The sequence below is a fragment of the Haliotis rufescens genome, unplaced genomic scaffold (genome assembly GCF_023055435.1).
Source record: "Haliotis rufescens isolate VD_foot unplaced genomic scaffold, xgHalRufe1.0.p SCAF_11, whole genome shotgun sequence".
Lineage (NCBI taxonomy): Eukaryota > Metazoa > Mollusca > Gastropoda > Lepetellida > Haliotidae > Haliotis > Haliotis rufescens.
In genome coordinates this window covers 42033817-42051025 of record NW_025963791.1, presented here as the reverse complement: position 1 = coordinate 42051025, position 17209 = coordinate 42033817, and the positions used below count along the sequence as shown (strand labels likewise).

The following is a 17209-nucleotide window of genomic DNA, read 5'->3' as shown; positions in this document are numbered from 1 at the left end:
CATACTCCGCCCTTGATCTTTCACTGACAGATTCAAATATCTTAAACTTTTTTGAAAGGTCGGTCCATGATGACCTTTGTGGAAGTGGTCATTTTCCAACAATGCTTACAACTATTAATCCCACTGATGAACCACCTTCAACAAGGTGGAACTTTACAAAGGCCAATTGGTCTATATTCCAAACACTGTACTGGAAAACTAAAACCTGACAATTTCAGGAATGTTCCTGATCCTATACAACTCTTTTCCGATCAATTCAGTGTATTGGAGACGAAAGGATTCATAAATCCTCTGCCAACCCTCATATACGTAAACCATGGTTTGATAATGATCATAAACAAGATAGAAAAACGGAAGAAAACTGAGAAATATCCTACCGTGTACAACCTGAATAACGTTAAAATCACAAGCGCCATCATTCAACTATAACCCTCAGTTTCAAGGGCTACAAAAACAACAGGAAAAGAAAAGTCAATTTTAACTCTGATAATGGTGATGACGAAAATGAAACATTTTCACTTCATGAATTGCCCTATGGCAAGCTCATGACACTGCAGCAGGAGCCGACACTATATTATCAGTTCCTGAAACACTTGCCTGATTCTTGTTTGGAAACTCTACCATGGCGTGCAGGGTCAACAATCGAAAAGTCTGATACTTGGAGACCAATACCCTCCTGAATAACATTCAGCTTTCCGAAAGACAGAAGTACCATTGACCATTTGGTGCTTTAGAATCATTTATAAAAAATCCATTGTCAACAAATAACATACTGTATCAATTTCTTTTCAAGCTAGAGATGACACAGAGTTTAAACATGGTATTTTAAAAGATTTGCATGAATTTGGACAGGGGCAGATACCTCACGTAATATCTCAGCTTTTACAGACAATTTCAAGTATGAGTGGGTTCTACCTTGTGTGATCATTTTGATCAAGATCAGGGCATCCTTTGAGGCAGCATCCTTATCTGTCACACGTTTTAGCATTACAATTAAGTTTTGAAGACTTGTGTTGATGGTTCACTTTGTGTGGATAATTTTAACATGTCTTGTCGTGGTAAGTATATGCATATGGTAGAAAGACAGCTACACCTATCTCTTTAAAATAATCAAGAAATGGCCAACGAAAATGGCTTCAAGTTTTCTAAATCTAAATCTAAAATTAATTGCATTCACTTTTGTCGTAAACGCATAAGGACTCAGAATTACTTTTAGATGGTACTCCTATCAAGGTAGTAGAGGAGGCCAAATTCCTGGGCCTCATAATTGACCATCATCTCACATTCTAACCACACATCAAATATCTAAAGGCAAAGTGCCTGAAGGCTCTCAACTTGTTAAAAGTTGTTTCAAATTCCGAGTGGGGAGGGGATCAGACAACTCTCCTTCACTTGTACAGGTCATTAATACACTGAAAACTAGACTATGGTTCCACTGTCTATGGTGGAGCCTGCAAAAGCAAAATTAGACTCTATACACCGCCAAGGCCTAAGACTCTGTTTTGGAGATTTTAGGACCTCTCCTGTGGACATTCTGTTTGTGGAACCTGATGGACCTTCCCTCGAACAACGCCACATTAAGCTATCGCATATATTTACATAACTATACTGCATTCAAAACAATCAAACCCAGCATACAATTGTGTTGTCAAATCTGGTTTCACCACTAAAAAGCTAAAACGTCCAAAACAAATCCTTTGGTATATCAATATAACCAAGCACGAACAAAATATAATTCCCAAAGATCTATTTTTACAGACGGGACCAAGGATGGTAGCAAAATTGCATGTGCCATCATCATTGGATCCAAAGCTGTTTCCTCAAGAATACCAAATAATAGTTCAATCTGCATTTCTGAGGCCACAGCTATCTAACTGCTTTGGGTATATCAAACAACAAAATAAATGTAACAATTTCATCATATTTTCAGATTCCTTGTCTTGCCTTCAAGCACTTAAAAGTGTCTCGTCGAATCATCCTACAATCCTCCACATTTTGGAACTATATACTGATTTTTCTACTGGCCAATATGACATCGTTCTTTGTTGGTTACCAAGTCATGAAGGCATAACAGGTAACTCAAAAGCCGGTGCTACAGCTATACTCGGGATCTCATAGGATAGGACAACCAGGTAGGAATCAATAAACTTCACGAATTTAAACAACAGTCGGTCATACCTACTTGGGTTGTCAGTCAAGACATGATAAGGTCTTTCTGCGACAATATCGTTTTGGCCACTGTCGGTTTAACAAACCTCCTACGTGTATCCCTTGTGATTAAAGGTTCACCACCAAGCATATTTTTCTTGACTGTGTAGACTTTGCATTCACAAGGGATTCACATTATCAACAGTAAATCTGAAAGATATTTTTCCCGTGTGAGCGGGCATCTCATTCAAAGCTACTTGATAGAAATTGGTCTGTATCATAATTTTTAAATACGTATGTGAATAACTAATTGCTTCTTTATTAAATTTGGTGTGATGCTTTTATCAACCAAAAATATTGAAGGCTCTGCCTAGGAGGTTAAAGTACCGTAAAATGATTGCCCCCTTGTGTTGACATGTAATTCCTTTATAATCAATGTCACTATCATCAACCAGTGTTTTAAGCCAACTCATTGCTGAGTATTTTTAAATATTTGCTAGTATTGTGCCAACTCCCTACTCGGCAATATTCCAGCTACATGACGGCAGCCGGTAAATAATCGAGTCTGGACCAGACAATCCAGTGATTGACATCATGAGCATCGATCCACGCAAATGGGATATGATGACATACATCAGCCAAGTCAGCGAGCCTGACCACCCGATACCTTTAGTCGCCTCTTTCAAGAAGCATTGTCGCAAGTCACGGTGATCCCCAGCAAGGTGGGCTAGCTTTGGTGGCTGGTGGCTTATAGCTCGTGTTTTAAACAGTTATAAATAATATTCTTAGGATAAAATATGTTTGACAAATTTGTTTTTATATATAACTAAGTATTCATGACTCATTTGTATATATATATATATATATATATATATATATATAATGGCGATGCGACTCACTCACTCACATTATTACTCCGTCAATGGACCAGTGAGCACTCGTTTATCATTCTCAGCTCCCTGGGGAGTCTACAACCCATGTTACCTGTGAGGCGCTAGCAAATATATCCAGGTATAGAAATGGTGACACTGGCCTTTGACTAAATAGGCCAAAAGAATTCACTTGCAGGGTCTCATCCTAGAACATTTACTCTAACCTGTTTATTATGAGACATGAAACAAAGTACTATCCCTACTATTCACACGACTCTGTTGGCTACAGGCCTTCTGAGAATGTCCTTTTTTCATTCTTGATTTACTTTTCAATTCATATTGACCACATGAAAACATGACAAAAAGATTGTTATAAAGCTACTGTTGGTTGACAAACAAATTATTTTGAGTTTTTGAGCATTAATTTTAGTGCATTGGACTCAGAGATAAAGGGAACCAATATGTTTTGCAACATTGTCAATGCCCCTGAAGTTGAATACTGATCATGATTCATAGAACAACTTTGAATCTGCTCATAGACTGAATCTGCTTGTAGACTAAATCTACTCCTAGACTGAATCTACTCGTAAACTGAATCTACTCCTAGACTAAATCTGCTCGTAGACTGAATCTACTTGTAGACTGAATCTGCTCGTAGACTGAATATGCTTGTCAACTGAATCTGCTCGTAGACTGAATCTGCTCGTAGACTGAATCCACTCATACTGAATCTGCTCGTAGACTGAATCCACTCATACTGAATCTGCTTGTAGACTGAATCTGCTTGTAGACTGAATCTGTTCGTAGACTGAATCTGCTTATACACTGAATTTACTCGTAGACTGAATCTGCTTTTAAACTGAATCTGCTTTTAGGCTGAATGTGCTTGTAAACTGAACCTACTCATCGACTGAATCTGCTCGTAGACTGAATCTGCTTGTAGGCTGAATCTGCTTGTAGGCTGAATCTGCTCGTAGACTGAATCCGCTCATACTGAATCTGCTTGTACACTGAATTTACTCGTAGACTGAATCTGCTTGTAAACTGAATATGCTTGTAAACTGAATCTGCTCATAGGCTGAATCTGCTTGTAGGCTGAATCTGCTCGTAGACTGAATCCACTCATACTGAATCTGCTTGTAGACTGAATTTACTCTTAGACTGAATCTGCTTGTAAACTGAATCTGCTTGTAAACTGAATCTGCTCGTAGGCTGAATCTGCTTGTAGACGGAATCCACTCATACTGAATCTGCTTGTAGACTGAATTTACTCTTAGACTGCATCTGCTTGTAAACTGAATCTGCTTGTAAACTGAATCTGCTTGTAGACTGAATCTGCTCGTAGACTGAATCTGCTTATACACTGAATTTACTCTTAGACTGAATCTACTCATAGACTGAATCTGCTTTTCGGTTGAATCTGCTTGTAAACTCAATCTACTCGTAGACTGAATCTGTTCGTAGACTGAATCTGCTTATACACTGAATCTACTCGTAGACTGAATCTGCTTTTAAACTGAATCTGCTTTTAGGCTGAATCTGCTTGTAAACTGAACCTACTCATCGACTGAATCTGCTCGTAGACTGAATCTGCTTGTAGGCTGAATCTGCTTGTAGGCTGAATCTGCTCGTAGACTGAATCCGCTCATACTGAATCTGCTTGTACACTGAATTTACTCTTAGACTGAATCTGCTTGTAAACTGAATATGCTTGTAAACTGAATCTGCTCATAGGCTGAATCTGCTTGTAGGCTGAATCTGCTCGTAGACTGAATCCACTCATACTGAATCTGCTTGTAGACTGAATTTACTCTTAGACTGAATCTGCTTGTAAACTGAATCTGCTCGTAGGCTGAATCTGCTTGTAGACTGAATCTGCTTATACACTGAATTTACTCGTAGACTGAATCTGCTTTTAAACTGAATCTACTCATAGACTGAATCTATTCGTAGACTGAATGTGCTTGGAGACTGAATCTACTCATAGACAGAATCTACTCGTAGACTGAATGTGCTTGGAGACTGAATCTGCTTGTAGACTGAATCTACTCGTTGACTGAATCTGTTTGTAGACTGAATCTGCTTGGAGACTGAATCTGCTTGTAGACTGAATCTGCATGGAGACTGAATCTGCTTGGAGACTGAATCTGCTTGAAGACTGAATGTGCTTGGAGACTGAATCTTCTCGTAGACTGAATCTGCTTGGAGACTGAATCTGCTTGTAGACTGAATGTGCTTGGAGACTGAATCTTCTCATAGACTGAATCTGCTTGTAGACTGAATCTGCTTGTAGACATTATCATGAACACAATGTTGAGGCTCTCAAGGATGAAGATGATCCAAGACGATGACTTCAGCTAGCCAGAGCCATCAGACCAACCAAGGAATCCAGAAAGCAGAGCGAGCTGATAAAGAAGAGACTGCAATACCTGTGTGTAGACCGCAGTGACAACAAACTCTCTTTTGATGTATTTCTGAATGGTGTGGGGCACAAGTGGAGGTGAGGTGAAATAGGGTTTAACGTCGCATCCAAGATTATTGCACTTATATAACGACGTGCATGCACATGTGTGTGTTTGTGTGGCTGCTTGTACTAGTCCGGACTGATGCTGATTTTATAGTGGTACCCCACTGAGACACCATGCCCAGTTTAACATATATACCTCACTCAGACACAGGATACTGACTCCGAGCCGACCAGTCCTTGTTTCAAGCCCTTAATGCCGAGCACCAGGCAGGGTAACAACAAGTACCGTCTTTAAACGCTTTTTAGTACGACACGACTGGGGATCGTTCCCGGACCCTCCGCTCCCTGGGCCTGCACTCTACCACTAGTCTGTGGGGTACAACAATTGCTTGTGTTGATGACTGATGTTGAATAATAATACAGATGATTTCAGTATAATTTATGTTTTCCTAAATAAGGGGCTTTTATCCTATGGAGATTATGTCCAGGTGGCCTTTTTACCTATGTGGCTCTTATCCACAGGGGCTTTTGTCTGCCCACCTTCAGCGTGTAGCAGTCTCAGTGGAGGTGTTGCAGAGCTTGTGATGGAAGTTTCCTGGATATCAAAATGGCTCCATGGATATTGGTAATAGGTGTCATTTATGGCTAAGGAAAAAGACAAGTTTGACAGGAAAACAGAACTCAGAAATTATTAAAAAATAGATTTTTTAATGTTCCTCATTCAAGGATAAACATCTGAATAAAATAATATATATACAATTATAAAAAGTAACTGTAATACGATACATGAACACAAAAGCACGATATCCACAATTGTAGAGTTTCAATATTATGACAAAATTCGGAATGCTTACCTTGACCTGTCACTAATCTTGACTCAAGACTTTTCAAAAGAGGGCCCATCCTTGAGATGGTGCATACTAAGCCTAATCACAAATGCATGAATATCTTTTGAGAAAGAGTAACCACAAAGTTTTTCCATCTCAAGACCTTGATCTTTCACTTTTCATGGCATGTGCCCAAAGTATTCCCCAGGGCTATGTGGAACAACTATTCCCCAGAGCTATGTGGAACAAGTATTCCCCAGGGCTATGTGGAACAACTATTCCCCAGAGCTTTGTTGAACAACTATTCCCCAGAGCTATGTGGAACAACTATTCCCAATGGCTATGTGGAACAACTATTCCCCAGGGCTATGTGGAACAACTATTCCCCAGGGCTATGTGGAACAACTATTCCCCAGGGCTATGTGGAACAACTATTCCCCAGGGCTATGTGGAACAACTATTCCCTAGGGCTATGTGGAACAACTATTCCCCAGAGCTATGTGGAACAACTATTCCCCAGAGCTATGTGGAACAACTATTCCCCAGGGCTATAAGGAACAACTATTCCCTAGGGCTATGTGGAACAACTATTCCCCAGGGCTACTTGGAACAACTATTCCGCAGGGCTATGTGGAACAAGTATTCCCCAGGGCTATGTGGAACAAGTATTCCCCAGGGCTATGTGGAACAACTATTCCCTAGGGCTATGTGGAACAACTATTCCCCAGGGCTACTTGGAACAACTATTCCCCAGGGCTATGTGGAACAACTATTCCGCAAGGCTACTTGGAACAACTATTCCGCAGGGCTATGTGGAACAAGTATTCCCCAGGGCTATGTGGAACAACTATTCCGCAGGGCTATGTGGAATAACTATTCCCCTGAAAAATCACTGGCAGCAGCAGTAATCAAATTTCAATGAAAGCTCAAGGCAGTCCCATTTTACCTGGCTGCAAATGAACACAAGGATACAACTGTTGAAACTGCTTCAACATGGAAACATATAGTTAGTGGTGCATAATAAGTACCAGGTGTATTCCAGGTGACCATTGGCGACATACCTGTCAACTGTGTAAGCCCTACTGAGATGTAGGCACAGTATTAGTGCCTGACAAGTACTCAACTCTCTGCCTCAGATTGTGGTGGTGCACCCTTGTGATGTACTTGGTACCCCGGGATAGAGGTGTATCTTGTAGGCTAAGCTGCTATGTACAGGAATAATGACACTGCCCACAGGCATTACATGTCTGTTCTGATTTACATACAGTTGCATAAACAAATCAGTATTAGTGCATGAGTTTAAATGCTTGTGGTACACACTCCCCTGAAGGACATGATCCTGTCCCTAGTTCTTACATTTTGCTACAAACACGTCTGTGTAGAATGCAATACAAATATAGCTATATTTCACCAACCAATATGGAGCGAACTTGAATAGATATAAAATACTTCACCACAGGTACATCAAGATAGAATCTTAATGCTTTGTAACAGATTCAGTGGAGTTAGATTGTCACACCATCAACTGGTTCTACTGGTGATGATAATGCAATGACCAGTCACTGTTTGTAAAAATAAGCATATGTCACAGTGAATTGGCAAAGTTAACTCAATAGACAATGACCTCGTGAGTAAAATCTCAGAAACTGTAATCCCCATGTACGTTATTGCATCAGAAAATGAAGATTGACTTCAAAAAGTGATCTGGCTCTAATACCCATGCTGAATCCACCCTACCCACAATCATGTATATGCTGAATCCACCCTACCCACAATCATGTATATGCTGAATCCACCCTATCCACAATCATGTATATGTTGAATCCACCCTACCCACAATCATGTATATGCTGAATCCACCCTACCCACAATCATGTATATGCTGAATCCACCCTATCCACAATCATGTATATGCTGAATCCACCCTACCCACAATCATGTATATGCTGAAACCACCCTACACACAATCATGTATATGCTGAATCCACCCTATCCACAATCATGTATATGCTGAATCCACCCTACCCACAATCATGTACATGCTGAATCCACCCTACCCACAATCATGTATATGCTGAATCCACCCTACCCACAATCATTTATATGCTAAAGCTCTGTCACAGAATCATGTATATGCTGAATCCACCCTATCCACAATCATGTATATGTTGAATCAACCCTACACACAATCATGTATATGCTGAATCCACCCTACCCACAATCATGTACATGCTGAATCCACCCTACCCACAATCATGTATATGCTGAATCCACCCTACCCACAATCATGTATATGCTAAAGCTCTGTCACAGAATGACAAGACTGTAACATTTGTCAACCAGTGACAGTCTATGTCAGACAAGCCAGGACCATCTTCCCGAGGCAAGGGAGTTAACTGACTATAAAAGTTCAGTTTCCACCCTTGCCGAACTAGGCTGGAATTTCTGGGCTCGATCGTGGTGCCACCATTGGCTATTACGAATTATGTCCCTTCTGTGTCCCTCCTATTGACAATCAGATCCACCTCTCATATCACTTGCATTTGCTTCAAACAAAATGGCGCTCCCACTCAAGACAATCTGACTGATAATCAAGATCTATTTGTAATAAAACAGATCTTTCTTCGTGAAGTGCATCAAATCAAGTGAGCATCTTGATTAAAAACCTGCAAAGATTTGGAAAATATTTGTTGATGCCGAGCTGGCAGTACACATGCTTTGCAAATCCTGCAATTGACCGAAATCTGCACGGCAGTTTACGAACCAGATGTCAATTTCATTACAGGATTTTCATCTGATTATGCATGGACTCGTTAGTCCAGCCATAAGATCACTCCATAATTCCGGCCTAATTCGGCAAGGGTGGAAACAGGACTTTTATAGTCAGTATACTCCCTTGTCTCAGGAAGATGAGCCAGGACCTGTATCACTACTACTGATGGAGAGTGTCTGAACCCTGACAGGCTGCAGCATAAACAACTGTAACACTTCATCACCACATTGTGCTGGTCACCATGACAACACAATCTTGCTGACACGACACATCAGTAGATGGAGGAGGAACGATGACACACATTTCACATCACCTCCGAGGCCGATTCACTGACTGGAAGATTGTCAGACATGTGGGCCGAATCTCACATTCGAGCCGACGTCTCCACCAACTGTCGTGCGAAAGCCCTTCCTCCTGAAACACAGAAAAGAATTTGTTTCTGCTGATGTCTTGAATACATAACACACAAGCATACAATACACACTTGAGTTAAGGTAGATCGGGAAAATATTGGATTCATCTCGTCATCTCGTAATTATCCTCTTAGATATGTAATAAACAAGGAGCTGATACAAGTCAGGAGAATACATCAACATGACCAAGTGAATTACATTGTGTTGAACCAGCATCAGGCAAAGTACTTGCTGTCATAATTCATAAACACAATAAGAGACTTGTTAACTTTGGGGGTTCATTATATCAGTAATAGATAGGAATAAAACATGTTCACACAAATCCGGTTCGGCACAAAACATTACATCAATTACATCATATGCAAGAAAAAATGATAATCAACACTGAAATAGCACATTGACTGTCCAAAGCAGGTACTACATCAATTAAGCAATAACTGTTGGCTTGAATCATTTCCAATATCAAAACAGCACTCTATATGGAATATATTTGTCCATGCTACAAAACCACTCAAGATGACATTGAAATAGTGGCATTGTTTACTGGGTTTCATGAAGCAGTCTTACACTAGCACTATCTCCCACACACACAGACCTACCATATCACTGTAGCAGTACCACTGCTTTGTTTACTGGGTCTCAAGAAGCAGTCTTACACTAGCACTATCTCCCACACACACAGACCTACCATCACTGTAGCACGAAGCAGTCTTACACTAGCACTATCTCCCCCACACAAGGACCTACCATCACTGTAGCACGAAGCAGTCTTACACTAGCACTATCTCCCACACACACAGACCTACCATCACTGTAGCACGAAGCAGTCTTACACTAGCACTATCTCCCCCACACAAGGACCTACCATCACTGTAGCACGAAGCAGTCTTACACTAGCACTATCTCCCACACACACAGACCTACCATCACTGTAGCACGAAGCAGTCTTACACTAGCACTATCTCCCACACACACAGACCTACCATCACTGTAGCACGAAGCAGTCTTACACTAGCACTATCTCCCCCACACAAGGACCTACCATCACTGTAGCACGAAGCAGTCTTACACTAGCACTATCTCCCACACACACAGACCTACCATCACTGTAGCACGAAGCAGTCTTACACTAGCACTATCTCCCCCACACAAGGACCTACCATCACTGTAGCACGAAGCAGTCTTACACTAGCACTATCTCCCACACACACAGACCTACCATCACTGTAGCACGAAGCAGTCTTACACTAGCACTATCTCCCCCACACAAGGACCTACCATCACTGTAGCACGAAGCAGTCTTACACTAGCACTATCTCCCACACACACAGACCTACCATCGCTGTAGCACGAAGCAGTCTTACACTAGCACTATCTCCCCCACACACAGACCTACCATATCACTGTAGCACGAAGCAGTCTTACACTAGCACTATCTCCCACACACACAGACCTACCATCGCTGTAGCACGAAGCAGTCTTACACTAGCACTATCTCCCACACACAAGGACCTACCATCACTGTAGCACGAAGCAGTCTTACACTAGCACTATCTCCCACACACACAGACCTACCATCACTGTAGCACGAAGCAGTCTTACACTAGCACTATCTCCCCCACACAAGGACCTACCATCACTGTAGCACGAAGCAGTCTTACACTAGCACTATCTCCCACACACACAGACCTACCATCACTGTAGCACGAAGCAGTCTTACACTAGCACTATCTCCCCCACACAAGGACCTACCATCACTGTAGCACGAAGCAGTCTTACACTAGCACTATCTCCCACACGGACCTACCATCACTGTAGCACGAAGCAGTCTTACACTAGCACTATCTCACACACGGACCTACCATCACTGTAGCACGAAGCAGTCTTACACTAGCACTATCTCCCCCACACAAGGACCTACCATCACTGTAGCACGAAGCAGTCTTACACTAGCACTATCTCCCACACACACAGACCTACCATCGCTGTAGCACGAAGCAGTCTTACACTAGCACTATCTCCCCCACACACAGACCTACCATATCACTGTAGCACGAAGCAGTCTTACACTAGCACTATCTCCCACACACACAGACCTACCATCGCTGTAGCACGAAGCAGTCTTATACTAGCACTATCTCCCCCACACAAGGACCTACCATCACTGTAGCACGAAGCAGTCTTACACTAGCACTATCTCCCCCACACACAGACCTACCATCGCTGTAGCACGAAGCAGTCTTACACTAGCACTATCTCCCCCACACAAGGACCTACCATCACTGTAGCACGAAGCAGTCTTACACTAGCACTATCTCCCACACACACAGACCTACCATCACTGTAGCACGAAGCAGTCTTACACTAGCACTATCTCCCACACACACAGACCTACCATCACTGTAGCACGAAGCAGTCTTACACTAGCACTATCTCCCCCACACAAGGACCTACCATCACTGTAGCACGAAGCAGTCTTACACTAGCACTATCTCCCACACACACAGACCTACCATCACTGTAGCACGAAGCAGTCTTACACTAGCACTATCTCCCCCACACAAGGACCTACCATCACTGTAGCACGAAGCAGTCTTACACTAGCACTATCTCCCACACACACAGACCTACCATCACTGTAGCACGAAGCAGTCTTACACTAGCACTATCTCCCCCACACAAGGACCTACCATCGCTGTAGCACGAAGCAGTCTTACACTAGCACTATCTCCCACACACACAGACCTACCATATCACTGTAGCACGAAGCAGTCTTACACTAGCACTATCTCCCACACACACAGACCTACCATCACTGTAGCAGTACCACTGCTTTGTTTACTGGGTCTCATGAAGCAGTCTTACACTAGCACTATCTCCCCCACACAAGGACCTACCATCACTGTAGCACGAAGCAGTCTTACACTAGCACTATCTCCCACACACACAGACCTACCATCACTGTAGCACGAAGCAGTCTTACACTAGCACTATCTCCCCCACACAAGGACCTACCATCACTGTAGCACGAAGCAGTCTTACACTAGCACTATCTCCCACACACACAGACCTACCATCACTGTAGCACGAAGCAGTCTTACACTAGCACTATCTCCCACATACACAGACCTACCATCACTGTAGCACGAAGCAGTCTTACACTAGCACTATCTCCCACACACACAGACCTACCATCACTGTAGCACGAAGCAGTCTTACACTAGCACTATCTCCCACACACAAGGACCTACCATCACTGTAGCACGAAGCAGTCTTACACTAGCACTATCTCCCACACACACAGACCTACCATCACTGTAGCACGAAGCAGTCTTACACTAGCACTATCTCCCACACACACAGACCTACCATCACTGTAGCACGAAGCAGTCTTACACTAGCACTATCTCCCCCACACAAGGACCTACCATCACTGTAGCACGAAGCAGTCTTACACTAGCACTATCTCCCACACACACAGACCTACCATCACTGTAGCACGAAGCAGTCTTACACTAGCACTATCTCCCCCACACAAGGACCTACCATCGCTGTAGCACGAAGCAGTCTTACACTAGCACTATCTCCCACACACACAGACCTACCATATCACTGTAGCACGAAGCAGTCTTACACTAGCACTATCTCCCACACACACAGACCTACCATCACTGTAGCAGTACCACTGCTTTGTTTACTGGGTCTCATGAAGCAGTCTTACACTAGCACTATCTCCCCCACATACAGACCTACCTTCACTGTAGCAGTACCACTGCTTTGTTTACTGGGTCTCATGAAGCAGTCTTACACTAGCACTATCTCACACACGGACCTACCATCACTGTAGCACGAAGCAGTCTTACACTAGCACTATCTCCCATACACACACAGACCTACCATCACTGTAGCACGAAGCAGTCTTACACTAGCACTATCTCCCACACACACAGACCTACCATCACTGTAGCAGTACCACTGCTTTGTTTACTGGGTCTCATGAAGCAGTCTTACACTAGCACTATCTCCCCCACATACAGACCTACCATCACTGTAGCAGTACCACTGTTTGTTCACTGGGTCTCATGAAGCAGTCTTACACTAGCACTATCTCCCCCACACAAGGACCTACCATCACTGTAGCACGAAGCAGTCTTACACTAGCACTATCTCACACACGGACCTACCATCAATGTAGCAGTACCACTGCTTTGTTTACAGGTCCTGGAGAAACATGTGACAATAATATGTAAAACTCTCAAAACTAAATGCCCGTAATATTGGAATAAAAATGGCGTGCAGTTAGTAAGATATGAAAAAACAACTATCTCCAGAATTAAGTATGAATGACTCCATTAAACAGTAACAGGCCATATGTGTCTGTAATGCACACGCTTGAAATGATTGAGTAAGAGGTTAGTATAACAAAATACTATCTGAAGAATGTTAGTCAATAGCAGTGTTTTGCAGCAGGTCTAAACCCTTACTGAATACAAACAAAATGTAAAGCTTGACATGCTAATAGATTGCACGCCCTATATATCCCTGTTCAGGTTCCACAAAGTATCCTTCACACAACCTCTGCCATTCTTGACAGATAACCATATTGTGTTTTTAATGTAGACCTAGGTGAAATGCACTAAATTGAATTAGTAACCAAACGTGCAGCGTGAGGTTTCAAATACTAAATTTGCTTGCTTAATGTAATGCAGGAAACATGATGTCAGAGTCACGCTATCGAAAGTGTCAACTTTCCTTCTCTCTCCTTAAAGCTTGAAACACACTCTCTTAGCCGATGTCTATCATGTTTTCTGCCTGAAACGTACTGCCACACATACTTTGAATATTGTAGTAGCCCCAACTTTGCATTTTGAACCTTTAATTGCACACGTAATTATATAGAAATCATGTCTATAAATCAAGTCTATAAATATCAGCTTCTGGGGCAATGTGGCCATCAAATCATCTGTTTCAATCAGAGATGATTATTGTGATTTTATACCACTGATTGACCAATCAGAGTCATGTATTTTCCAAATTCATGGTAGAATGATGATTACACTGGTCAGTACAAGCACACATCCAGGAGCTGTGTGAAGTACTTGAGGCAGGTAGCCAGTGGTTGAAAGCAGTAGCCACATCCCCTCCCCCCTACACACACCTAGTCCCACATCCCCCCACACCTGGTCTAGAGACCCACATCCCCCACACTTGGTCTAGAGTCCCACATCCCCCCACACCTGGTAGAGTCCCACATCCCCCCACACCTGGTCTAGAGTCCCACATCCCCCCACACCTGGTAGAGTCCCACATCCCCCAACACCTGGTCTAGAGTCCCACATCCCCCAACACCTGGTCTAGAGTCCCACATCCCCCCACACCTGGTCTAGAGTCCCACATCCCCCCACACCTGGTCTAGAGTCCCACATCCCCCCACACTTGGTCTAGAGTCCCACATCCCCCCACACCTGGTCTAGAGTCCCACATCCCCCCACACCTGGTCTAGAGTCCCACATCCCCCCACACTTGGTCTAGAGTCCCACATCCCCCCACACCTGGTATAGAGTCCCACATCCCCCAACACCTGGTAGAGTCCCACATCCCCCCACACCTGGTCTAGAGTCCCACATCCCCCCACACCTGGTAGAGTCCCACATCCCCCCACACCTGGTCTAGAGTCCCACATCCCCCCACACCTGGTCTAGAGTCCCACATCCCCCAACATCTGGTAGAGTCCCACATCCCCCCACACCTGGTCTAGAGTCCCACATCCCCCCACACCTGGTAGAGTCCCACATCCCCCAACACCTGGTCTAGAGTCCCACATCCCCCAACACCTGGTCTAGAGTCCCACATCCCCCAACACCTGGTCTAGAGTCCCACATCCCCCCACATTTGGTCTAGAGTCCCACATCCCCCCACACTTGGTCTAGAGTCCCACATCCCCCGACACCTGGTCTAGAGTCCCACATCCCCCCAACACCTGGTCTAGAGTCCCACATCCCCCCACACCTGGTATAGAGTCCCACATCCCCCCACACCTGGTCTAGAGTCCCACATCCCCCCACACCTGGTCTAGAGTCCCACATCCCCCCACACCTGGTAGAGTCCCACATCCCCCCACACCTGGTCTAGAGTCCCATATCCCCCCAACACCTGGTCTAGAGTCCCACATCCCCCCACACCTGGTCTAGAGTCCCACATCCCCCAACACCTGGTCTAGAGTCCCACATCCCCCCACACCTGGTCTAGAGTCCCACATCCCCCCACACCTGGTCTAGAGTCCCACATCCCCCCACACCTGGTCTAGAGTCCTACATCCCCCCACACCTGGTCTAGAGTCCCACATCCCCCCACACCTGGTCTAGAGTCCCACATCCCCAACACCTGGTCTAGAGTCCCACATCCCCCCACACCTGGTCTAGAGTCCCACATCCCCCAACACCTGGTCTAGAGTCCCACATCCCCCCACACCTGGTCTAGAGTCCCACATCCCCCAACACCTGGTCTAGAGTCCCACATCCCCCAACACCTGGTCTAGAGTCCCACATCCCCCCACACCTGGTCTAGAGTCCCACATCCCCCAACACCTGGTCTAGAGTCCCACATCCCCCAACACCTGGTCTAGAGTCCCACATCCCCCAACACCTGGTCTAGAGTCCCACATCCCCCCACACTTGGTCTAGAGTCCCACATCCCCCAACACTTGGTCTAGAGTCCCACATCCCCCCACATCTGGTCTGGAGTCCCACATCCCCCCACACTTGGTCTAGAGTCCCACATCCCCCCACACCTGGTAGAGTCCCACATCCCCCAACACCTGGTCTAGAGTCCCACATCCCCCCACACCTGGTCTAGAGTCCCACATCCCCCCACACCTGGTCTAGAGACCCACATCCCCCACACCTGGTCTAGAGTCCCACATCCCCCCACACCTGGTAGAGTCCCACATCCCCCCACACCTGGTCTAGAGTCCCACTGCTGACTCATGGTCAGCACACAGTCTCAAAGAGATGGCTGCCCATACCTGTAAATTACTTGAAACTGCCACACTGTCAGATCCCTACATGAGTTAAAGCATGACACACACCTGATTCGTGCAAATACAAAATACAAAGCGATATTTTGCTGAACATTACCGTATATATCAAACTACTGAATCAATCGAAACTCAGGGAAACATATATTGCAAATAGGTCTATGATATACATACCATCACAAAGTTAACAATGTATCAGTTATGATAAATCCCAAAGTCATACCACAGTCATTTAGTATATCCCAAACTGCCAAAAATAGAAATCGGCACTAAACACAAGCCTATGATGCAGTAAATCACCAGTTCCTTGTGAATGAACTCATTCAATCATCAGCATTCACCAAACTGAAATAAAAGTTTTTTAGTTTTTAAATTTCCTGATCAATTTACTTTTCTACAGAACATCAGTGTAACACCTACCCTGTTGGGTGGATCGGCGGCCAATATCTGTACACTATATAGGCTTAGTGAGCAGAGAACAGAAGCAGCTACGTAGGTATCAACCTGCACTAGGACCGGCATACTACATCTACCTGCTCAGGGATGTTATAAGCCAGATGGAAGGGCTGGTACTATTATTGGACTGTGTAAGTGCTATAGGTCTAGTGTGGAAGCGCTCAAAGCTAAACTCTCAAAATTTGTGTCATACCCTTGGTTAACTCGGGCACCTACA

General features: G+C 44.2%; 1 protein-coding gene and 1 long non-coding RNA gene across 8 annotated transcripts in view; both read right to left on the bottom strand.

Annotated features, from left to right (window-relative positions):
* Positions 1-8443: 8443 nt before the first annotated feature.
* The window catches only part of LOC124142269 (transmembrane channel-like protein 7), a 46366-nt gene continuing 37600 nt past the window's right edge, over positions 8444-17209 (bottom strand). For 4 of the 5 annotated variants that reach the window (XM_048392766.1, XM_048392770.1, XM_048392767.1 and 1 more), the window contains one exon: positions 8444-9501. Coding sequence is in view for 2 of the 5 variants with exons in the window: in XM_048392770.1 (XP_048248727.1) it covers positions 9452-9501 (50 nt within the window). In the remaining 3 variants the exon portion in view is untranslated. Of the gene's footprint in view, positions 9502-17185; positions 17205-17209 lie in introns of all 5 variants that reach the window. The other variant, XM_048392769.1, reaches the window with a different exon arrangement.
* LOC125378037 lies at positions 9508-13674 on the bottom strand. Of its 3 annotated transcripts, none has more exons than XR_007219994.1 (4): positions 13333-13674; positions 12307-13162; positions 11359-12186; positions 9508-11248 (listed from the first exon to the last, which is right to left on the bottom strand). It is a non-coding gene; the product is annotated as an uncharacterized LOC125378037 (long non-coding RNA). The 3 variants fall into 3 exon arrangements; XR_007219996.1 differs by having other exon boundaries at positions 9508-11189; XR_007219995.1 differs by having other exon boundaries at positions 12307-13042.